This window comes from Plecotus auritus (assembly GCF_963455305.1).
Source record: "Plecotus auritus genome assembly, chromosome: 7".
Taxonomy (NCBI): Eukaryota; Metazoa; Chordata; class Mammalia; order Chiroptera; family Vespertilionidae; genus Plecotus; species Plecotus auritus.
The window spans coordinates 139,491,318-139,516,963 of NC_137774.1; the positions used below are offsets into that span (position 1 = coordinate 139,491,318).

Sequence of the window (25,646 nt, forward strand, 5' to 3'; positions counted from 1 at the left end):
ACATTTTTGTTTACTGACTTTAAAGTATATTTTTCTTCATTTCCAGATAATTCCCCCACCTCCTCCCATATGTCCAGATTCTCTTGACGATGCTGATGCTTTGGGAAGTATGTTAATCTCTTGGTACATGAGTGGCTATCACACTGGTTACTATATGGTAAGTGATCATTCAACATCTTTTCCCGACACTTTGTGGTTGTGACTTTATTGTGCTTGTGACTAAAAAGGTAATTTGTTAAATTAGCCAGATCCTAAGGGTTTAAAATTACCTTAAAGTTTAAAAAATACAACTATTTGCCTAAGGCTTAAATTACTCTTCTGTTGTCCCCGTTTGATGTAATTATAGTGCAATTAAAAATCTTTCATGTGCCCAGCCAGTGTTGCTCATGGTTGAGTATTGACCTTTGAAGTAGGAGGTCACAGTTCAATTCCCGGTCAGGGCACATGCCTGGGTTTCGGGCTCAATCCACAATGGGGGATATGCAGCGATCAATGATTTTTTTCTCATCATTGATGTTTCTATTTCTCTCTCTTCCTCTGAAATCAGTAAAAATATATCTAAATATATATATACTAGAGGCCCGGTGCATGAAATTCGTGCACAGAGTGGGGTGTCCCTCAGCCCAGCCTGCACCCTCTCCAATATGGGACCCCTCGAGGGATGTCTGACTGCCCTCTCACAATCCAGGACTGCTGGCTCCCAACCACTTGCCTGCCTGACTGCCTGATTGCCCCTAACCACTTCTGCCTGCCAGCCCTGATCACCCCCTAACCGCTGCCCTGCCAGCCTGATCGACGCCTAACTGCTCCCCTGCTGGCCTGATTGCTCCCAACTGCCCTCCCCTGCTGGCCCAGTCACCCCTAACTGCCCTCCCCTGCAGGCCTGGTCACCCTTAACTGCCCTTCCCTGCTAGCCTGGTTGCCCCGAACTGCCCTTCCCTACAGGTCTGATCCCCCCAACTGCTCTCCTCTGAAGGCCTGATTGCCCCCAACTGCCCTCCCCTGCAAGCCTGGTCCCCCACAACTGCCCTCCCCTGTAGGCCTTGGTCCCCCACAACTGCCCTCCCCTGCAGGCCTGGTCGCCTCCAACTGCCCTCCCCTGCAGGCCTGGTCGCCCCCAACTGCCCTCCCTTGGAGGCCTGGTCGCCCCCAACTGCCCTCCCCTGCAGGCCTTGTCCCTCCCAACTGCCCTCCCCTACTGGCCCAGTCGCTCCCAACTGCCCTCCCTTGCAGGCCTGGTCCCTCCCAACTGCCCTCCCCTGCAGGCCTGATCTCTCACAACTGCCCTCCCCTGCTGGCCATCTTGTGGTGGCCATCTTGTGTCTACATGGGGGTGGCCATCTTTGACCACATGGGGTGGCCATCTTGTGTGTTGGAATGATGGTCAATTTGCATATTAGGCTTTTATTATATAGGATATTTTTATTTTTATTTTTTTATTATTATTTTTTTTTAATATATTTTATTGATTTTTTACAGAGCGGAAGAGAGAGGGATAGAGAGTTAGAAACATCGATGAGAGAGAGACATCGATCAGCTAGGATATTTTTAAATCTTTCACGATATTACATTATTTTGATTATAAATTTTCTAATTTGATGACACACTTTCTTAATTATTTTTCAATCTCATTAGTCTTCCTGTTTTGGGCAGGGGAATTTGGTTAATCCTCATCTGAGGATATTTTTCCCATTGATTTTTTTAGAGAGTGGAATCTAAGGGTCAGGGGGAGAGAAACATTGATGTGAGAGAGACACATTGACTAGTTACCTTCCACACACACACTGACCAGGGCCAGGGATTGAACCTGCAACCCAGGTATGTGCCCTTGATCGGAAATCAAACCGGCTTCGGTTCAAGGGCAAGTACTCTAACTACTGACCCATATTGGCCACGGATCTGATCACTTTTAAAGAGCATTATAAGGCTATAAACTTATTTTTCAATATTATTTTGTTAAATAGAATTAGTAAAATGTCTTACGTGAAACAAAATGTTTATTCATATCTGTATACTATTCTTTTAAATTTCTTTATTTTCCTTCCAGGGTTTCAAACAAAATCAAAAAGAAGGAAGGTGCTCACATTTTAATTAAGGAGTAAGTATGCCATTATTATAGAAGAGAATCTTTTGTGTAAATTTTATAGTTTGTGGAAAACATACTTTTAAAATATGAAATGTTAAAATATGGAAAAGTTAATATAAAACAATATTGAAGACATTTTGATGCCAAAGCTATTTGTTTGTTTGTTTTTTGTTTTTTTTTATAGTTTAATGTATTTTAATAGCAAACTTACAGGAACAGCACAGAAGACAGACAACATTAAAAACATGTACTTGCATGTAGGACAACTAAGTTAGAAAAGTATAGTGAATGGATGGAATCTACTGTATGATAAAAATGCTACAAACACCATTTAGTTGCCATCAATAAGAAATTTACTTGTTTTAAAAAAATCCAAATGCTGGCATTGTCCAGAAAAATTTAACAGGTTTATTTATATTGTTATAAAGTTGAACTGCTGAAACTTGTTCACTGAAACATCTGACTTGCATTAATGCTTTATGTCGCCGCATTTATATTAAAAAAATTCACGCACAAATGAAAATGGAAAAACTGCCAATACCTGATTTCTGTCCCCTATTTTCAACTTGCAATCATATACTTAGGTACCTTTTGACCCCATGGAAAAAAAACCTAACGTTCAGAACTACCAATAACAGGAAGAAGAGAAATTTTTTAAAAGAATGAAATGTTGCCCTGACCGGTTTGGCTCAGTGGATAGAGCGTCGGCCTGTGGACTGAGGGGTCCCAGGTTCGATTCCGGTCAAGGGCATGTGCATGGGTTGCGGGCACATCCCCAGTAGGGGGCGTGCAGGAGGCAGCTGATCGATGTCTCTCTCTCATCGATGTTTCTGGCTCTCTATCCCTCTCTCTTCCTCTCTGTAAAAAATCAATAAAATATATATTTAAAAAAAAAAAAAAAGAATGAAATGTTTTCCATCATAGTGGATTCGTAAGCACGTTCTCCAGTATGCGGCGTGCTAGCTGGATGTCTTTTGGCATAATTGTTACACGTTTGGCATGGATAGCACACAGGTTGGTGTCTTCAAAAAGGCCAACCAAATAGGCCTCACTTGCCTCCTGCAAAGCACCAATCGCTGCACTTTGGAAGCGCAGGTCTGTTTTGAAGTCCTGAGCAATTTCTCGCACCAGATGCTGGAAGGGAAGTTTGCGAATCAGAAGTTCAGTGGACTTCTGATAACGTCTAATTTCATGAAGTGCCACAGTACCGGGCCTGTAACGATGAGGTTTCTTCACCCCTCCAGCGGAGGGCGCACTCTTTCGAGCGGCTTTGGTAGCCAGCTGCTTCCTTGGGGCTTTGACCCCGGTTGATTTGCGGGCATTCTGCTTGGTACGAGCCGTGGTACAGAGACCTCTTTACTTACCCCCCTTCTCCTTGGGCTGGAGCTCGGTGAACTGGAGGCAGCGCAGGTGTTGGAGAGCGACGGTGGCTGCGAACACCCAAAGCTATTTGATAAAAGATTTATCTATATTCCCTCTAGAATTCTGATGATATCAAGGTATCTATCATTTCATCAAATACTTGTTGGTTGGTGGTGTGGAAAGAAAAACTTACTTGCCCTAGCCAGTTTGGCTCTGTAGACAGAGCATTGGTCTGCCAACTGAAGGGTCCCAGGTTCGATTCTGGTCAAGGGCATGTGCCCAGGTTGCAGGCTTGATCCCCAGTAGGGGGCATGCAGGAGGCAGCCAACCAGTGATTCTCATCATTGATGTTTCTAGCTCTCCTTCTTCCTTCCTCTCTGAAATCAATAAAAATATATTTTAAAAAAGAAAAAACATACTTTTCAATAAAGAGATTCTTAGAATCAGTGGTAAAACGGCGTCACTGTCGTCAGACAGCCAGACATACTTTATAAAAATACATTTTTATTGATTTCAGAGAGGAAGGGAGAGGGAGAGATAGAAACATCGATGATGAGGGAGAATCACTGATCGGCTGCCTCCTGCACACCCCCTACTGGGGATCAAGCCCGCAACCCAGCATATACCCTTAACTGGAATTGAACCCGGAGCCCTTCAGTCCACAGGCTGTTGCTCTATCCATTGAACCAAACCAGCTAGGGATGTATTTTTTTTTCACATATTACTTTACACTTTTGGTTCATATTCATCTATATTTTGATGTGGATGCCATTATTGTGTATGTGTGTGTCCACTTAACATTACATTTTTTTTAACATTTTTATTTATTGAATTGACAGAGAGAGATTAAAATACTTATTTGTTGTTCTACCCATTTATGCATTCATTAGTTGGTTCTTGGATATGCCCTGAAGATTGAACCCACAACCTTGGCATATTGGGACTGTGCCCTCACAAAGTGAGCTCCCCAGCCAGGGCCAATATCACCCTTTTTTTTATTATTTAAGATTTTATATTGACTTTTAGAGAGAGAAGAAGGGAGAGGGAGAGAGAGAAACATTGATGTGACAGTGACACATCAATCCACTGCCTCCTGCATGCCCCCTACCAGGGATGTAGCCTGTCAGTAGGTTATGCCACTGTTCCTTCAATTTAGCATTCTGGATAACGCTGCAGTAAATACTTCCTTATGTGTAGTGATTTGATTCTATTCTGTCATAGCCTTAAGGTAAACTTCGGTGTTGTGGCTATTTGATAAAAGTTGTGGATATTATTATGACTTTTGGTAGATGTTTTCATGTTGCCTTAAAAAGCAAATTTTGAAAACCCTATTTCCTTTTTGATTTTCAAAATGGGAGATGCATTTCTGGGAGGGGAATTTTTTAAATTACCTAAATCACATTTGAAAGTAAAATTACTCAGGGAGGCAAAGAGGAGGAACATCTGTAGTAATTTCAACAATAAAATTAAGATAGAATTAAAAATAAATAAATAAATGATAATTACCTATATTTCATTCTTTGATTAAAGTCATTTTTCATTTCATTGACGTTGTTCTTCAGCTAGGTTATTGAGCCAAGCAAGTCTAAAAGGATGAAGAGAAAAATTAGGCAGGGGATGAAATTGGTTAAAGTCTTCTAGACAGAAAGTACACAAAGCCAGAAGCATTGTATATTTCAAGGCCCAAAGTATCTCAAATGTCTTACCTCTGTTCCTAATGCCAGTCAGCCTTCTTATCTCCCCGTTTGTATAATTTTCCCTCTTTGAATCTGCTCTCTACTTGTTTCTATTACATATCTTTTCTCATTATGTTATCTTTATGTTTATAGTATTTGTCTTTCCTCTGTCGTTAGAGGCAAGGCACTACATCTAATTCTTTATGTCTACAACAGTGGTCAGCAAACTGTGGATCGTGAGCCACATGCGGCTCTTTGGCCCCTTGAGTTTTTAGCAAAGGCCAGCTTAGGAGTACCCTAATTAAGTTAATAACAATGTACCTACCTATATAGTTCAAGTTTAAAAAATTTAGCTCTCAAAAGAAATTCCAGTCGTTGTACTGTTGATATTTGGCTCTGTTGACTAATGAGTTTGCTGACCACTGGTCTACAATATCTGGCACAGTTTTTTGCTTAAAGAGCATAGGATGGAGGGAATATACAAGAAGAGAGAAAATGGTAAATGGAGGAGAGATTTCCAAGTTGTTTTCAGATCAAATCTTTCACCCATCATGAAAGATTAAACATCAGCTCTACTTTTTGTTAGCTTTAAAGACTTTCCTTTATAGCAAATCCTGCAAGTAGATGAATGGTTTTGAAAGTTAATTGTAAGGGAATATATGTAACATTTTGAAGATACCAAAATTGGAATAGCTTTTGGATAAACTAATTTTTGAGGTTTGAAATTCTGATTTTTTTCATTACTAGTTATTGTGACATAAATTGACCTTGCACATTTTAAAATGGTGTATAATTGTGAGTTGAGCTATAGCCCATTTTAAATAAAACCAGTTCTTGGTTTCCAGGCAGAAGACAGAGGTGAAGCAGTGTATCTGAGTATTATTGAGTCTTTGTGTTTACATAAAGATTTATGGTGAAGAGTAAAAAAATCTTATTTTATAAATCTTGGTTTCAGTAGACTCTTAGGTATCTATTAATTTGCATTTTTATTGTACAGGAAACTAGAAACTGCCATGTGAAATTTTTCTTTTTTTTTTTTTTAAATATATTTTATTGATTTTTTTACAGAGAGGAAGGGAGAGGGATAGAGAGTTAGAAACATCGATGAGAGAGAAACATCGATCAGCTGCCTCCTGCACACCTCCTACTGGGGATGTGCCCGCAACCAAGGTACATGCCCTTGACCGGAATCGAACCCGGGACCCTTCAGTCCGCAGGCCGACGCTCTATCCACTGAGCCAAACCAGTTTCGGCTGAAATTTTTTTTAAATAATAATAGCTTTTTTTTTTTAGTCACTACTGTGTGTGCTAGATGTAGATATTCCATTTAATCCATATAGCACCATCGAGTTAGATACTATAATTATTCCCATTTTACACAGATGAGAAAGGCTCATAGAGGTGAAATGACTTGCTTTGGGCCACACAGCAAATGATGGAACTCTGTATGTACCACCTCAGACTTCTCTACTCAGCTCTCAGTCCCCTACCACATCCCCACCCAGCAACTGTTTCTTCCAGGCTTTGTGGGATTTTGTCCTATGTATACATAATTTAGGATTTGGTCAAGGACCTAAATGGAAATCCTATACAAATTTCTGGAGGTCCTTCTCTTCAAATCACTCTTTAGACTTGGCTCTTCAAATTCCAGCTGCCTTATTCCAAGACCCAAACTACAATCTATTTCTTCCACCCAAGAAGAACAATACTCTTGACTCTAGTTTCACTTTCCATGCTTCAATTTGAAAATTGTGTCCAGCCAAAAAAAGGGGTGAAAGTGAAGTTCACCTTATGTGTTTCCCTTTCTCAAGGATTTCAGCCCTATACACTGTATTATCCAGTGCCTGAAAACAGTTGTGTCATACAGGGTGGGGCAAAAGTAGGTTTATGCTTACATTATTGCTTATTACTGATTATTTTCTATACAAACAACTGTAAACCTACTTTTGCCTCACCCTGTATATTGTGCCAAGTTTTATAATCTGGCAGGAAAACAAGTACACTACCAGCTATTCCTACCATTTTTAAACAATGAATTTTCAATTGTTACATGTTTTCTGAAAATTTAGTATTGAAGCAATTTTCAATATTTTTCATCCTGTGGAACACTTTAATTACTAAAATTTTGCAACACATCAAAAAATGTATTTTTTGCTGATCTGACAAAACAGATATAACTTTTATTCATTCTCACTGGATGGCTATTATGTTAGCTGTTGTGGTTTTTTTATTTGATTATCTAAGGAAAAGAGGTCAGTGTTCCTGACTAAATAGTCAGGTATTGAATGTGTTAAAAATTCTTGCAGCATATTGGTCGAAAAATCACTGGCCTATTGTATTGTGGTGGTTTAAAAAAATGTACTAAACAACATTACCTCTATATCTCTCAAGTATGTAAGATTAATATATCACATTATAATATGCCACCTAATATATATATGGCAATAATCTACTTTTAGCTTTTTTCTTTTTCTTTTCTTTTTTTAAAATAATCCTCACCCAAGGATATTTTTCCATTGATTTTTAGAAAGTGGAAGGGAGAGGGGAGACAGAGAAAAACACCAATGAGAGAGAGAGACACATTGATTGGTTACCTCCCGCATGCCCCCGACCAGGGCCAGGAGCCTGCAGCCAAGGTACATGCCCTTGATCGGAATCAAGCCCGGGACCCTTTAGTCCCCAGGCCGATGCTCTATCCACTGAGCAAACCAGCTAGGGCTACTTTTGGATTTTTTTTTTTTTACACTGTTTTGTAGAATTATTTTTGTGTATTGATTAATTTTTTTTTAATATATTTTATTGATTTTTTTACAGAGAGGAAGGGAGAGGGACAGAGAGCTAGAAACATCGATGAGAGAGAAACATCAATCAGCCGCCTCTCGCACACCCCCCACTGGGGATGTGCCCGCAACCAGGGAACACTCCCCCGACCCGAACCGACCGGAACCGAACCTGGGACCCCTGAGTCCGCAGGCCGACGCTCTATCCACTGAGCCAAACCGGTCAGGGCTGTATTGATTAATTTTAAGTTTGGGCTTCAAATTCTAAATAGTTCTGTAGATCATCATATGTGGTCATAGTGCTTCCTCAAAAGAATAAACTAGTTAATAATGTCCTCATTTCTTCATACTTGTCTAATTGTTAAGAGTATCTACTTGTTATAGTTTAAGAATTATTCTTCATTGTTATTCTTTTTTATAAAAAAAGTTTTAAAATTTGAACTAATATTCAGTTTATTCTTGTAATTCTTTTGTTTGTTTAACTACATTATTGCTTGTTATGTGTAGCATTCTTGACAGGAAGATATATTTAAATGAAAATAAGACACAGAACTATGTATATTATACTTCCTGCTATTTGTGGAAACATTTACGTACATGTATATGCATTGATTATCATCTCAGGGTGATACTCTAGTTACCTTTGAAGAGGAGAAGACAAAGCCTGTGAGGGAGACTTCACAGTGTACCCTTTTGTATTTTTGTGCTGTGTACATTTATTGACCATAAAAAATAACACGTAATTAAATCTGATAAGATCTATCAGTCTTTTAAACTTTTAATTTTTTCTTTTTATAGGTAATTCATACAGTATTCCTTAAGAAGTAAGTGCTTTTTCCGCATTATTTCTTGTTTATATTTAGATGTATATGTATTCCATATCAGTGTATAAAACTCTAGTTTTAAATAGCTGCAGGATATTCTTATGTATAAATGTACATCATGCTTATTTAATTGACCTCTTATGCATGGAAGTTTAGGCTGTTTGCAGTCGTTTGCTGTTTAATATATAGACATTATTCTTTTACATAATTCTTTTTGTAGATGTATGAGTACATTTCTAAAATTATCTAAATAAATAGAACTGCTGGGATTGAAGAGGATATGCATTTATAATTTTAATAGATTTTTGTTAAATTGCTCTCAGTAGAAATTGTGTTAATTTATATTCCCACCAACATTGTTTGAGAGTTCCTGTTTCCCACAGCCAATCCAATAATTTATCAAACCTTTAGGTCTTTGTCAATCTAATAGTTGAAAATAATTGTCTTGTTATATTTATAATTATTTTATTGTGAAGTTTAGCGCCTTTTTATGTGTTTGAGAGCTATATATCTTTTCTGAAAACTTGATGAACATCACCTTTACACACTTTTCAACTTGGATGTATTTTTCCTTTTGATTTGCAAGAATTCTTTGTAATGGTAACCATCCCTTTGTGATATGAGTTGTAGGTATTTTTTTCTACAACTAGTTTGTCATTTTGTTTGACCTTGCTTATAGTGATAGCAGTTGTCATTTTGATAGAAATGTTTGCTTTTTATGTAGTCATACTACTTTATTTCCATATAGTCAGATTCATTCCTTTTTTATGGCTTTTGGATTTTCTTCTAATGTTTTGTTTCCTTTTTTTTTTTTTCCTGTGTCTGTATGGTTATTCCCCTATTACATTTTAACTATTTGTATTTGCTCTCTTTTAAATTTTTGCTTATAAAATTTTATCTACTGTAAATCCTCCTTATTCACAGATTCTGGATTTGCAAATTTGCCTACTTGCTAAAATTTATCTGTAACCCCAGGATCAGTATGTGTGGCGCTTTTGCTATAATTCATGGACAGGTGCAGAAAGGTGAAAAATTTGAGTCACCTGACATAGATGTTCCCAGCTGACGTTGAGCAATGCTGTTTTCTTGTTTCAGTGCTCAAACTATAAATAAGTGTCCTTTTCACAATCTTAGTGCTACATTTTTGTGCCTTTTGATTTCATGCTTTAAAATGGCCCTCAGGCATTATGCAGAAGGGTTATCTACTGTTTCCCAAGTGCAAGAACTCTGATGTGCCTTGCAGCGAAAATACTTATGTTAAGCTTCATTCTGGGCATGAGATATAGTGCTGTTGGCTGTGAGTTCAGTGTTAATGCATCAATACTATCTATTAATAACATGTATTTCAATGGAAACACACAAAACAAGGTTACTTATCTATTGGTTGATAAAAATGTGATCAGATTCTTGCAGGAATTTAGCCCAGTATTTCTTCTAGGAGTGATGGCTTTGTATTTATAAATTCCTTGTTTTTGGTGACTTTTTAGAACATAACTTCTGTGAATAACAAGAGTCACCTGTATTTCCTTTTAATTCGTTTTACAAACAGTATACAGAAGCATAAAGAGATGTGATAAATAACTGTTAGTACTTTCAATGAGAATTCAAGTACAGCAAACCCAAATTGTTTCTAAAACATGATTTTGATCATTGTTTTATAATATAAGACATCAAATACCAGTGCTCCTTAAATTTTAAAAAAATATTCCCTATTCCCATTTACTCTTCCAAATGAATTTCACAGTCTATTTAACTATTCCATAAAGATAGAAATTAGTATTAGCATATTTTTATTCTAGTTTTATTTACCTTGATGAGTGTATTGCTTTCCATTTCCTCTTTCCTTTATGATTTTATAAGAAAACAGGTTTTTAAGTTTCATAATTATATCTAGACTTTTTTTCTTTCAAATTAAGGTGCAGCTCTCTCCCAAGGAGAAGGGTGTTTTGATATGCCCTGGTCGATGTGAACAGTTTTCATCTTTTCTTCATGAGCACTTGGTTGAATGGCACAATCTTCTACATTTATCTTTGTTGTATGTGACTTGTGCTTAAGTAACAAGCCAGGTATTTGTAGGGAATAACCAGTTTGAATAACTGAACAATGGAAATGTGAGTAATTAAAAGAAACTCAAGGTCACATATAGTGCAGAAAAGTCAATCTGTCAACACATTTGTATATTGTAACTTTCTTAGTAAGTATGTTAAGCTTTTTACTGATGCCTTTAAAAATAAATGATAAATATTTTTTAATCTTGACTACCTGAATATTTTTCTTTGGAATATATATAGTTAAGGGTAGAGTCTATAGAAAGAAAACTACTCAGGGTAAAGGGGGTAGTATTATAAAGAAACAACCAATTACAAAACAATGTTAATGAGAATCCATGGTTAAGAAACCCTAGCCGAAGCTGAGTGTCACAAGGACTGGGCCCAACCAATCAGGAACCAAAGTTGTATTGTCTTTTTTTTTTTTTTTCTTTAATATATTTTATTGATATTTCACAGAGAGGAAGGGAGAGGGATAGAAAGTCAGAAACATCGATGAGAGAGAAACATCGATCAGCTGCCTCCTGCACACTCCCCACTGGGGATGTGCCCGCAACCAAGGTACATACCCTTGACCGGAATCAAACCCGGGACCCTTCAGTCCGCAGGCCGACGCTCTATCCACTGAGCCAAACTGGTTTCGGCTGTATTGTCTTTTGAAAGTCATATTGTCATTTTCCTCCTTGCACCTTCTCCTGACTTTCTGCCCCTCTCTCTTCTGGCCTCCTCCACATGCTCATCATGCACACACCTAATATGGTTGGCCAAGCTATTCTCTCTTCATCTCCACCTTGTAGTTCTATCTCTCATTCATTTGACGATATCTCTCTCTCTCCATTCAAATTCTTAAATCATATTGTTTCAGTTTAGTCTGAAGTTTGGTGTCCATGGCACTTGGGATATTTTCTAGTCCGTTTAGCTGCAGAAGATGTTAATATATAAATGCTATTTCTGAGAAACCAAGATGGCGGCATAGGTAAACACCTAAACTGCTGCCTCGCACAACAATTTCAAAACTACAACTAAAAGACAGAACGGACACCATCCAGAACCACAGGAAAGCAGGCTGAGTGAAAATTCTACAACTAGAAGGAAGGAGAAAAGCTCACAGAGAATTGGAGGTACGGCAAAGGGGCTTTGTGCGCGCAGAGAGGAAGGGCGCTGAGAGCCTGGCTGACTTCCTCTGGCAGAAGGGGGAAGGAAGCCTCCGACCGCACTGAACCCCAGTTCTGACTGCACTGAACCCCAGTTCCGGGCGAACCCCTGGGGACCCACGCTCTTACGGGGGGAGTCTGGACTCTCTGGCGGAGACTCGAGCTGGGAAAGGCAGAAGTCTGAAGGCGCACGCGGGCCAGTGCGCACAAAGGCTGTGGGGGTTGCCACAGGCTTTCCCTAGTGGAGGGGAGTCAGAGGATTCTGACTGCACTGAGCCCCAGTTCTGACTGCAGTGAACCCCAGTTCCAGGCGAGCCCCTGGGGATCCACGCTCTTGTGGGGGGAGTCTGGACTCTCGGGCGGAGACTCGAGCTGGGGAAGGCGGAGGACTGAAAGCGCACGTGCGCGCAGGGGCGGGGCTGACAGGAAGCCAAGACTGAGGCTCCACCCCATCCAAGCTGAGCACAGAGGCTATTGCAATTTGGCAAGTCTAATCCTTATAGGGCTGTCTCCAGCACCGGGCTTCTCCCAGCATAGACACAGCTGATTCTTACAGCCAACTGACCCGGAGGTCAATTCTTCCCAGTGATACCAACAACAATAAAGACTTAATTACAACAAGCCTGTACACACAGTCCACAAAGGGGTGCATCAAGAGTGTCCACCTCAGGTTAACTGGGGAAGCAGACCCACTGGGCCATATTGGAAACCTAGCACAAATATCTACCTTATCAACTCAGGGAATCAATGAAAATGCGGGGTCAAAGAATCAGATCACAAACGAAAGAAATGGAGGAAAACAAACGACTGGATATAGAATTCAAAACCACCGTTATAAGACTTTTTAAGAATATCCTAGAAAAGGCCGATAAATATAACGAGACCCTCGAAGATATGAAAAACGACCAACTAGAAATTAAACATACACTGACTGAAATAAAAAATATTATACAGAGACCCAGAAACAGAATAGAGGAACACAAGAATCAAGTCAAAGATTTGAAATACAAAGAAGCAAAAAACACTCAACCGAAAAAGCAAAAAGCAAAAAAAAAAAATCCAAAAAGTTGAAGATAATGTAAGAAGACTCTGGGACAACTTCAAGCGTACCAACATCAGAATTATGGGGGTGCCAGAAGAAGAGAGAGAGCAAGATACTGAAAACCTATTTGAAGAAATAATGACCAAAAACTTCCCCCACCTGGTGAAAGAAATAGACTTACAAGTCCAGGAAGCCCACAGAACCCCAAACAAAAGGAATCCAAAGAGGACCACACCAAGACACATCATAATTAAAATGCCAAGAGCAAAAGACAAAGAGAGAATCTTAAAAGCAGCAAGAGAAAAACAGTTAATTACCTACAAGGGAGCACCCATACGACTGTCAGCTGACTTTTCAACAGAAACTATGCAGGCCAGACGGGAGTGGCAAGAAATTTTCAATGTGATGAATAGCAAGAACCTACAACCAAGTTTACTCTACCCAGCAAAGCTATCATTCAGAATTGAAGGGCAGATAAAGAGCTTCACAGATAAGAAAAAGCTGAAGGAGTTCATCACCACCAAACCAGTATTATATGAAATGCTGAAAGGTATTCTTAAAGAAGAGGAAGAAGAAAAAAGTAAAGAGAAAAATTATGAACAACAAATACATATCTATCAACAAGCGAACCTAAAAATCAAGTGAATTAAAAACCTGAGGAGCAGAATAATCTGGTGAATATAATAGAATCAGGGGCATAGAAAGGGAGTGGACTGATAATTCTCAGGGGGAAAGGGGTATGGGGGGTTCATGAAGAGAATGGACAAAAATCATACACCTATGGATGAGGACAGTGGGGGGGAGGTAAGGGTAGAAGGTGGGGTGGGAAAGGGGTGGAGGGGAGCTATGGGGGGAAAAAGGAGAAATAATTGTAATAATCTGAATAAAGATTTATTTTAAAAAAAATTAAAAAAAATAAAATGCTTCGTGAGATGTCAAAAAAATAAATAAATAAATAAAAATAAAAAATAAATGCTATTTCTTTCTGAGGTTTTGCATGGGGAAACCAATATGCCCAGCATATCAGTACATATTTTTTGAATAAATGAATATTCATTGTGGGTTACGTAAACTTTGCAAAATGGGTTGTTCTATGGCTTAAGCTTTCTTTTTTTCTTTTTTTTAATATATTTTATTGATTTTTTACAGAGAGGAAGAGAGGAATAAAGAGTTAGAAACATTGATGAGGGAGAAATATCCATCAGCTGCCTCCTGCACACCTCCTATTGGGGATGTGCCCGCAACCAAGGTACATGCCCTTGACCGGAATCGAACCTGGGACCTTTTCGTTCTCAGGCCAACGCTCTATCCACTGAGCCAAACCTGTCAGGGCTGGCTTAAGCTTTCTATACAGGTTAAGTGGCGTTTTACCACTTTTCATCACAATCAGCCAATATTTTATATATTTAGCATATTTTAATTGCCCAAATATGTGCCAGGTTAAATTGAGTTATGAAGGCAGCTTACTTGCCTTCTAAGATATTTTTGGATATTATCTCCCTTAATACTTAATACAGTAGGAGAGTGGTCAGAGGTTCAGGAAAGTCATTTATTTCAGCAAATCTTATTAGTTATTTTTTGAAGTTTTTTTTTTTTTCTTTTAAAAAATATGTATTTTTATTTATTTCAGAGAGGAAGGGAGAGGAAGAGATATAGAAACATCAATGATGAGAAAGAATCATTCATCGACTGCCTCCTGCATGCCCCACACTGGGGATCGAGTCGCCCAACCTGGGCATATGCCCTGGCTGGGAATCGAATCATGACCTCCTGGTTCATAGGTCAATACTCAACCACTGAGTGACACTGGTTGGGCTATTTTTATTCTTTAATATATTTTTGATTTTTGAGAGGAAGGGAGAGATAGAAACATCACTGATGAGAATCATTGATTGGCTAAATCTTATTTAACTTTGTGTGCTAGGCACTATTCGAGTTTCTTAGGAGACAGCAGTGAACAAGACATGACAATTCCTGCTTATAGCGGTGGGAACTTTATAAGGTGGCAGATAGTGATACATGCTGTAGAGAAAAGTGAAGTAGGGAAAGGGGTCAGGCAGAGTGAGATTGGAAGTGGGATGCCTTTCTAAAAAGAAAGGTCAGGAAACTTTATTGAGGTGACATTTGAGTAGAGGTCTGAAGGAAATGAGAGCCACTCACATAAATAGAGGGAGAACCTCCCAGGCAAAGGAAGTGACAAGTGCAAAGGCCCTAAGACCAGCATGTTTTGCATGTTCAGGAAGCAGCAGAGAAACCAGTGCAGCTGAGTGGACTTGAGCAAGAAGGAGAGATTAAAGAGACAGAGGTAAGACCCGTAGTGAGGGGTCAGGTCATTTGTAGGCCATTGTAAGATCTTCAGCATTTACTTTGAGCTGGGAATCCATTGGAGGATTTTGAATCAAAGGTGTTGCATGGTTGCATTTCTATGAAGAGCCTTCTGACTGCTGTGTTGAAAACAGATCATAAGTTTCAAGGGAAGAAGCAGGCCAACCTGTTAGGACCAATGGGTACTGAGTGTATTTTGCAAATGGAGCTCAGGATTTGCCAATAGATTTACAGGTGGAGTATGAAAGAGTCGGGATGACAAGGTTTTGACCTAGGCAAATGGAATTTAATGAGATGGAGAAGTCTGAATAAAGAGTACTTTTTTTTTTTTTTAAAAATATATTTTATTGATTTTTTACAGAGAGGAAGGGAGAGGGACAGAGAGTTAGAAACATCGATGAGAGAGAAACATCGATCAGCTGCCTCCTGCATACCCCCCACTGGGGATGTGCCCGCAACCAAGGTACATGCCCTTGACCGGAATCGAACCTGGGACCTTTCAGTCCACAAGCCGACGCTCTATCCACTGAGCCAAACCGGTTAGGGCTGAATAAAGAGTACTTTTGTGGGAAGGAAGGATAGAAGTTGGGTTTGGGCATATGAAGTTTGAGATGCTCTTAATGGAAGTTGGATATGAGTAGAGTTCAGAGGAGAGATTTGGACTAGAGACGAAAATTTAGAAGTTAGCCTAGATATTGAATTTAAAGCCATTAAACAGGATGAGATAGCCAAGGAAGTCCATTTAAATAGAGATGTCAGAGGAAAACTCGGGTACTCCCAATGTTTAGAGATCAGATATGAGGAGAAGCAGTAAAGGAAACAGAACTCTCAGTGAATTAGGAGGAAAGTCTTGGAAATCAAATAAAATGTTTTGAGGAGGGAGTGATGGACCACATGAAAGCTACTGATGGGTCAAATGCTCATACCAAAAGTAGGATGAGGACTGAAGTATTCATTGAATTTAGCAATGTGTAGGTCATCAGTGACCGTCTTAAGAGCTGTTTTGGTGGAATAGAGGAGGTAAAATCCTGATGGAAGGAAATTTAAGAAAGAAAACAGTATATATAAACAACTGAAAGCAGTGTATATAAACAACTCTTAAAAAGAATTTTGTGTTTTTGAATTATTTGTTAATTTGCATATTAGTGAAATATAGCTTTGTTTTAGAAAGTTATTTTTCTAATCTTGTTTCAGTTGTGAGTATGTATATAAATATGCAAATTTTTCAATATAGAAGTTATTCCTTACTATGGGTCCTGGTTTTTAAAAACGTTTGAAAAAATATGGAGCTAAAATAAGAAGGTGCAGGGAACGTTTAGAAGAGAGGCTGAGGATATTAGGCATGTTACTCATGTGGACACAGTGGAAGGATTTTAGGGAGTTGGAGAGGTTGGGATATGTGAGTTGTTATATTGTAAATCAGAAGACGCCTTAATTAATAAGCCAAATTTATTTGGAGTCTTTTTCATTTCGCTAGCGCTAGCGGGCCCAGAGGAAATATTGCTTCTCAAATTCTGGGACCCAACATGGTGGAAGTCTTTCCTATTTATACGTTTTTCAGCTCTTTGTCTTCCCAATTTGGAACGAGACTTCCGGACCTTCTGAGAAAAAGTCCTGTGTGCTGGGACGGCCGTTAGATGTATAAACTTTAGTTGGGAAGATCATATCTCAAAGCCTGGCCTGACGCCAGCACTGACAACTCTGTCTGGGACATAGTTTATGGCCTTTCTGGAATATTTTCCCCTATTATTTAAGCAAGCAAACGTTTACAGAAGCCAGAATTTAAAATTTTAAACAGCAGTTTTTACCCAACATGGAAGTTACTTCATGAGAAAGGAAGAAGTTTAGAAACATAAAGGTGAGTGCCAGGGCATTTGAATCAAAGCCCCTGAATTAAAGCATTTTCCCCTAAATCCTATTTCTTCTTCACATTGGCAGTGGATAAAGGGAAGGTACAAGTAAACTTGACTACACCAAAGTTAAATATACAGAACAGATCGTACCAGGATTAGGGAATATCTCTTGGCCCACAAAAGACTGACGCGTCTGTACCCTGTTAAAGTGAACTCTGTTTCACCTATGTGTGTAACTGATTTAGTCCTTAAGTTACTCATTTCATATATAACCTGAATTCTTCCACATTGTGACTTTTAGCTAGATCAGTGTACCTCTCTCCACCCTCTCCTTGTGGCTTTGTTTCTCTTTACCACAGTTACCCTGAAAACCTGATGCTTATGCTGGACTATGGAAGGTTAGATGTATAAACTTTAGTTGGGAAGATCATTGAGAGACTTCAAAGATACTGGTAATAATGTTTCTTAAGCTCAATGATGGGCATGCAGGGTTGTTATTTTTTTACATGCCTTACATGTTTTATAAATATTATTTTGCCTGCAATCCTATCTAATAAAGGGAATATGCTAATTGACTGTTGCACCCTCACAAAGATGGCGGCACCCACAGCCACAAGATGGCGGTGTCCAGTCCCCTCAGCCCTGCCTCATCCAGCCTCAGTCCCCCAGTCCCCTCAGCCGCACCTCATCCAGCCGGAGTCCCCCAGTCCCCTCAGCCCCACCTCATCTAGCTGGAGTACCCCTGTCCCCTCAGCCCTGCAGGGGAAGGCAGTTGGGGGCGATAGGGCCAGCAGGGGAGGGCAGTTGGGGATGATCATGCCGGCAGGGGAGCAGTTAGGTGTCAATCAGGTCGCCAGAGAAGCAGTTAGGGGGCTGTCAGGCTGGCAGGCAGAGTGGTTAGGGGCAATCAGGCAGGCGAGTGGTTAGGAGCCAGCAGTCCAGGATTGTGAGAGGGATGACTGACAGCTGGTTTAGGGATCGGGCCTAAACTGGCAGTCAGACATCCCTCAAGAGGTCACAGATTGGAGAGGGTGCAGGCTGGGCTGAAGGACACACACACACACACACACACACCCTCCCCCCAGTGCACGAATTTTGTGCACTGGGCCTATAGTATTGAATAAAATGTTTTTGGATAATTAGGCTTTTAGAATTGTTGACAACATTTTTCTTGATTCAGCAGTTTTTAGCTAAATCTTCTATTTCTGAATGATGGGAGAGAATGGCAATATCCATTTCCACCGAATATTGAAGTGTTTAGATTGAGGGTGTTTTTCTTTTGTCGAAGTAAGCAGTGTGATGTCTTCTGCATCCAGGAGCCAGCTAAACATGTTGATTGTGGTGAGACTTGGCAGCCGTAACATACATTGACTCAAAGACTTCACTGTGGTGGCCTGAGCTCTGATACATTCAGTGAAATGCCTGGAAATTGTCAACTCTTGCAAGTTTGGCAAGTTGTCCAGTAGTTGAAAGAAATTTCTATATCCTTCCTCTGTAATCTTGTGATTCAGTGAAATGTTTAAGTTCTCAAGTTTCTGGAAACCTCCACTGATTGCTACTTTGGCTGTAAAAGCAAAATATTTATGAAATGGTAATCGTAAGACTTTTGTTTCAATAATGATAGACTAGATTATTTGAACCAATCTCCTCATCACCACTGGAAATAGAAAATGCCAATAAATACATACATACATACATACATATATTTACGCACACATATATACATATAAATCAGGGATGGGAAGCCTTTTTTCTGCCAAGGGCTATTTGGATATTTATAACATCACTCATGACCATATACAATTATCAACTTAAAAATTATCCTGCTGTATTTGGTCACACATTTAATTAACTCTCCCTTAATGCCTTGGAAGGGCCAGACCAAATTATTTCATGGGCCTTATACAGCCTGCAGGCCAGACATTCCCCATCCCTCCTCTAAAATAAATAAAAACATACAAAATTTGCCCTAGCCGGTTTGGCTTAGTGCTTAGTGTAGTGGTCGGCAAATTGCGGCTCTGTTGACTAATGAGTTTGCGGCTCTGTTGACTAATGAGTAATGACCACTAGATAGGGGCTTAATCACAAGAAACAACAACAGCCTCTAATTATTGGAATCAAGAGTCTAGGTCAGTGGTCAGCAAACTCATTAGTCAACAGAGCGGCAAACCGCGGCTCATGAGCCGCAGTTTGCCGACCACTGGCTTAGTGGATAGAGCGTCGGCCTGTGAACTGAAAGGTCGGTCCCAGGTTTGATTCTGATCAAGGACACATGCCCGGGTTGTGGGCTCGATCCCCAGTGGGGGACTTGCGGGAGGTGGCCAATCCATGATTCTCTATTATCATGGATGTTTCTATTTCTCCCTCTTCCTTCCTCTCTGAAATCAATAAATAAAAATGTATTAAAAAAATTTTTTAAACGAACACAGACTTGAGAGCTTTGTATAGTCTCAGATGGGAGGGCATCTTTTACTTCCAAATCTGACCAGGACATTAGAGGGAACAAATGATAAGATAGAGATAATGAAGTGGGTTGAACATTTTTAGAGAGAGAAAAGTCTGTATAGACATTTTTAAAAAATATTTTTTTGTTGATTTCAGAGAGGAAGGGAGAGCTAGAAACATCAATGATGAGAGAGAATCATTGGTCGGCCATCTCCTGCATGTTCCTCACTAGGGTTTGTGCCTGCAATCAGGGCATGTGCCTTGACCAGGAATCCAACCGTAATCTCCTGGTTCATAGGTCGACACTCAAACCATTGAGCCACGCCAACCAGGCAACTGTATAGACATTTTGTAGCAGAAAACTTGAGTAATGTCACTGGCTTTCATGCAAGCTGAAACGTTTTTTAAATCCTCACCTGAGGACATGTTTATTGATTTGAGAGAGGAAGAGAGAGGAAGGGAGGGAAAGAGAGAGAAAGATGTGTTGCCTCCCATACTCGTCCTGATTGAGGATTGAAGCTGCAACATAGATATGTATCTTGACCGAAAACTGAACCCACAATCTTTTTTTTTTTTTAATATATTTTATTGATATTTTACAGAGAGGAAGGGAGAGGGATAGAGAGCTAGAAACATCGATGAGAGAGAAACATCGATCAGCTGCCTCCTGCACACCTCCCACTGGGGATGTGCCCGCAACCAAGGTACATGCCCTCGACCGGAATCGAACCCGGGACCCTTCAGTCCTCAGGCCGACGCTCTATCCACTGAGCCAAACCGGCCTCGGCCACAATCTTTTTGGTGTACAGGATAATGCTCCAACCAACTGAGCCACTCATCCAGGGCAAGGTGAAATATTTTATCAGAGGGTAACTCACCAATTTCCATTACACTGTCATTATTTAAAGTCTTGAAAAATGAGAACTCGGAGACATCGAAGATGCTGACACTGCTGGATGATTAGTTTGGCCACCTGATGAATTCCATCCCCAGTAGGAAGGATCAATTCTTCCAGATTACTAAGAGAACCTAAAGTGTAGGCTATCAGAAGACAAAAAGAAAAAAAAAAAAAGCTTTTTCATGGTCTCTAGCCTCAAAATCATGCACAGTCCAGGAGGCCCCATGTAGCATAGAGACTGTTCCTCTTCCTCTTCAAGGACAAGAGAAAGGGGTCAGCCTACACCTTGATCTTTTTTTAAAAAAAAAATACTTTTTATTGATTTCAGATAAGGGAGAGGGAGAGAGAGATAGAAACATCAATGAGAGGGAATCATTGATCCACTGCCTCCTACATGACCCCTACTGGGGATCGAGCCCGCAACCCGAGCATGTGCCCTTGACCAGAATAGAACCTGGGACCCTTCAATCCACAGGCCGATGCTCTATCCACCTAGCAAAACCAGCTAGGGCCACCTTGGTCTTCATTGCTACTTCCAGACAACCATTTTTTCACCCTCCCCAGTCTTTCCTGCATTTAAGTGCAGAATACCTATCACATATCCATTCCCTCTTTTAGACTAAAGCTACTTCTGGCATCCTGGATACTCTCCTAGCTCCTGAAGGCCTTCCGCCCCCTTCCTTTCAATCCCACCTCCTGCTATTATCTCAGTGATTTTTCCCTCTGCCTCACAGCACTAAAGTCTCACAATCCACCACTCTATCTTTCCTTTTCACTTTGATTCCATCCTTAACATGGTACAGTAGATTACTTGACCCCTAAAAAGTTCTCTACTTCTGAGGCGTCACACCTGGAGATGTTTTGAACACTTTCTACCTTAAAACAATGTCCCAGGCCCTGGTCAGATGGCTCAGTTGGTTGGAGTGTTGTCCCCGTACACTGAAAGGTTGGGAGTTTGATTCCCAGTCAGGGCCTATACCTGGGTTGCGGGTTTGATCCCCGGTTGGGGTGTGTACAGGAGGCAACCAATCAATGTTACTCACATTGATGTTTCTCTTCCTCTCTTAAAATCAATGAAAAGCATATCCTCAGGTGAGGATTTAAAAAAAAAAACAACGTCCCAGCCTTTTGCTTTCTCTGTCTCAGTTCTTAAGCCATTTCTATAAGAACTTGTGTTCTTTTTTGGGAAGCCAATATTTAGAAGTAGTCAAGATTTGGGCATCTGTTGTGCTCATTGCTATTAAGGTATTTTCTAGTGTCTCAGTTGACTGAACTTAGAAATATAAATGTGTGTTTGTGTATAGAAATATATAGGTAAATGTATATCTATATCTGTGTGTACATTGATCTGTTTATGTGAATAGGTTAAAACTATGAGTTCAGCCCAGGCGGTGCGGCTCAGTGGTTGAGTGTGGACTTATGAACCAAGAGGTCACCGGTTCAATTCCCAATCAGGGCACATGCTTGAGTTGCAGGCTCAATCCCCAGTGTGGGGTGTGCAGGAGACATGATCAATGATTCTCTCCCATCAATGTTTCTAGCTCTCCCTCTCGCTTCCTCTCTCTTTAAAATCAATAAAAACACTTTTTAAAAAAACACCGTGAGTTCACATCAATATTTCCAATTCTAATTTAATACCTCAAGTTCTTTCTAACCTACCCTTTCAATATTTATAAATTCCTTCTCAGTGAGGAAACTTGGCTCTCATTATACTCAGCATATTTGTTTAATCAACCTGTGGTATATACCAGGCACTTCCTTGACCCCTGATCCTTCCTCTGCCCCTTTCAGCCCTCCTGCTCTTCCCCTCCCCACACGGCTGCCTCCAAAGGAAGAAAAGAGGAGGAGGAGATCCAAGTGATCCTTAAGCACGCTAAAGTTTGCTAAAGTTTAAAAGGGACTAACTGTTCAACACTCCATATCTCTACTGACCCACCTTATGTTTTCCTGAGTTAAAAATAAGACATAATCCCCAAATAGAGTTGCTTATGCTAAGTCCCATGTCACCAAACCAAGACTTTGACTTTCAGCTCTCCCAGAAATGGAATCTTAAACCAGGTAATCAGGAATCATCTGAGCAGCACTAGTTAGGTTATCAGCCTTTAGAACTCTGCCATCCCCTAAAGGAAATTATCCTTGCAATCACCAACCAACTTTTTCACCTGATATAACTTCCTTGTTCCTGCTCCCTTCTACCTATAAAAGTCATTCTGTGTCGCTCCTCAGAGCTCCTTTCTGTCTGCTGAACAGGATGTTCCCTGATTCAAATCCATTTTTACTTAAATAAACTTAAAATTGTTAATATGCCTCAGTTTGTTTTTTCCCAATCAGCATACAATACTTTTGTAATCACACACACACAAAAAAAATGTAAAAGTACTTAAGCTCTTTTTATTGCTAGTCATTTTGTTAAATCTGGGTTTTCACATTTTGAGTTTTCTGAACCTTAAAAGATAGTTTTATCTATATCCCAGAAACTTAAAACAACACAGACTTAACATGTTTGGAACGGGTACCTGCCAATGAAATTGCATAGTGGTATGATGACCCATAAGGCACTCTGAGAATAATCAAGGCATGTGAGGGTAAAAGTTGAGCAGCCCTGTCCCTCCCTCCTAATTAGCTAGGGTAGTTAATACATATCATGCTTTGTTGTAGCTAATGCAAAATAGATGGAAGGATTTGAGGGGAAGAGAATAAGTAAAAGGCACTGTTTTGTACACATACCAAATTTTTCAGATGTTTCCTTATCTGGAAATTCTTGTAATTCAAGATTTAATATCTTCAGAGAAATAAAATTTGTCAGAATGGTGACTATAAAAGGAAAATAAAAATCTAGTTATGTCAGTTACAACTCGTATACCAAAAAGTAATGTGATTAAAGAATATTTTTAAAGTGATAGAAAATAATACAGTAATTCAGATAGAATTAATTAGTATGACTATTTAAATAGGTAAGTCTTTGTGCAGGAAATAATTCTGATAACTAGAAATATTTAAACTTTTAGAAACATACAACTTATTTGATAACTCATTTAAGATCATATATCTATTACATCAATTTGGCATCAGTTGCACATTTAAAATGTGCCTATTTTTTAAAAGTGCCTTAAACCAAAATTTTAAAATTGTAGCTCTTACCAAATGGGATGGGTTTAAAAAATGCTCCAGAAAACTTAATTTCTTTGAGTTTCTTGCAGGAAGCGAGTACAGTCATGAGAGACTCAAAATCCGAAAAGAAATTACATTGCAGATGGAAAACATTAAGGTTTGGAGAATTCTCAATTAATTTAACTGTAAAATATCAAGGATTTAAGAAATTAGGGAAGATTGCAAATTTCTATCAGGATTAGCCACATAATTTGTGATTTTGGTTCAACAATCTTGAATAAAAACAAAGCGCCACGATGTAATGATCCACGAATCAAGCCGCTTTGGCTTAGGTTCAGGTTCTGCAATTAACTAGTAAGCTATGTGAACTTGAACTGAGCCTCTCTAGGGATCAGTTTTCTGTAAAAGAAGGTCATTGACTCAGTAAAGTCACCTTCAGTTTTAACACTTAATGCTTCTAAGTGTGCACATGACATTTACACAATAGGAATACTATACGAAGAAACAAAAGCAATGACAACTCTGAAACAAAATCTAAATTTGATGTGAAAATTGCTAACAGATTTAAGAAAATAACTTCTTCCAGTTCAGTGAATTCTTTTGCATGTCAGTTCCATAGAGATTTACATTTCCTCAATCCTTAGTGTTCAGTCTTTACTGAACTAAGGAATTGATGATGCCTAAGTCATTTTGCTAAATGATGTATTTAAGAAAGGTGGTTGCACATGTCCATTAACCATGAACATAGGCTGGTGAGAAAAACAGGGAAATGCTTCCAATTGCTACCAATCAGCATATTTCCTTCCACCTAATTTGGCAGGTATTTGTAACTTTAAAACAAAATAAAAGAACTCTACAAATTATTTTGGAGAGACAGTATATTAGTGGTTAAAGCTCAGCCTTGGTAGTAGTTAGAATTCCTGTGTTTGAATCACAGGCTACCATTTCCTTAGTTGGGGTGACCTTGAGCAATTACCTCTTTATACCTCAATTTCCCAGCTGTAAAATGAGAATAGCAGTATCTTACCTCTTGAATGGATATGAAGGTTAAATGAGCTAATACTTGTAAAGTGCTTGTAATAATTTCCTAGCATGTAGTAAGGGCTCAATAATTACAAATAGCTCTTTGCTCTTTTAATGAGAAAGTGCTATTCCCCCAATTTACCATGGATACAGGCTTTACCCACAGGTCCATAGCATCTTTTGCTCTTGAATGAATCATTGGCCAAGTAGCTCTACCAAGTGATGTAAAAACAAGTAAATCAATGTGCCATACTTACCTATTTTGGAAGGACCATTCTCAGTGGAAATTTTGATCAATAATTTCTCCATGTGGTGGAGATTTAGGAATTCTTCAGGAATAACTGGAAAAACATTTTTTGTGTCCATATTCACAGACAATTCTTTCAGACATGGGAACTTGTCCAAATTAGGAAAGAGTTGATCTAGAAAGCAGCACACAGTTTCCCGTTATTTATGTAAAGAATTCCAGAGTGGCAAATTTGAAACTCATTTTGATTCATCACACTATTTTCACATGAAAACTTTTCTCACTCCCTTGCTAATGGGAGTGGGGTCCTTGCCATATGCCAAGAAACGGAATTTTCTGAAACTCGCACAGGAGGATGCAATATGGCAGAAAACTTCATTTCCGAGGAATTATATCCCTGAGTTTCCAAAGTCCCATTTCACTCATAGAAGTATAGCTGGGGTTTCAGTAGGGCTAAAATCAGAGCCAGTATCCAGAATTATAGTTTCATGTTGCAGCTGAGTCCAATACAGCCATTAGGCTAGCTGCAGTCCAGTAGTTTGTTAGTCCATTGTGTGGGGGGGTCTGTGGGCCACTTGGGAGAATGCCAGGAAGCCAAGCCTAAGCCAAGTGTGCCAAGAGGAACCAAAACAGTGAATTCCTTTATTCAGGGGGTTAAATATCCCAAATTTCCAAGCACTTACAGTGGCCACACCCATTCTGGCCAACCATCTCTCTCCCCAGGTGTGACTGACAGACAAGCCCCTTCCCTCTGTCATCCCAACTTTACTGG

At 39.5% G+C, this 25,646-nt stretch overlaps 2 protein-coding genes and 1 pseudogene across 6 annotated transcripts in view; 1 reads left to right on the forward strand and 2 right to left on the reverse strand.

Annotated features, from left to right (window-relative positions):
• Window positions 1-25,646, forward strand: part of SMN2 (survival of motor neuron 2, centromeric) — a gene marked incomplete at its 5' end in the record, with an annotated part of 51,737 nt that overhangs the window by 12,411 nt on the left and 13,680 nt on the right. For 2 of the 4 annotated variants that reach the window (XM_080679787.1, XM_080679789.1), the window contains 3 exons: window positions 47-157; window positions 2,048-2,098; window positions 8,703-8,728. In XM_080679787.1, coding sequence (XP_080535913.1) covers window positions 47-157; window positions 2,048-2,095 — 159 coding nt within the window. In that variant the 3' untranslated portion in view covers window positions 2,096-2,098; window positions 8,703-8,728. Of the gene's footprint in view, window positions 1-46; window positions 158-2,047; window positions 2,099-8,702; window positions 8,729-10,644; window positions 11,078-25,646 lie in introns of those variants that run through there. The other 2 variants (XM_080679790.1, XM_080679788.1) reach the window with 2 other exon arrangements.
• LOC308252769 (histone H3.3A-like) lies at window positions 2,955-17,439 on the reverse strand (annotated as a pseudogene). Its single transcript has 3 exons — window positions 17,424-17,439; window positions 16,224-16,325; window positions 2,955-3,438 (listed from the first exon to the last, which is right to left on the reverse strand). The product of its transcript is annotated as a histone H3.3A-like (transcript).
• NAIP (NLR family apoptosis inhibitory protein) overlaps window positions 18,350-25,646 on the reverse strand; it is a gene marked incomplete at both ends in the record, with an annotated part of 30,770 nt that continues 23,473 nt past the window's right edge. The window contains 6 exon segments of the mRNA XM_080677480.1: window positions 18,350-18,714; window positions 20,474-20,517; window positions 20,519-20,636; window positions 23,221-23,307; window positions 23,635-23,787; window positions 24,885-25,049. Of these exon segments, the coding sequence (XP_080533606.1) occupies window positions 18,350-18,714; window positions 20,474-20,517; window positions 20,519-20,636; window positions 23,221-23,307; window positions 23,635-23,787; window positions 24,885-25,049 (932 nt within the window).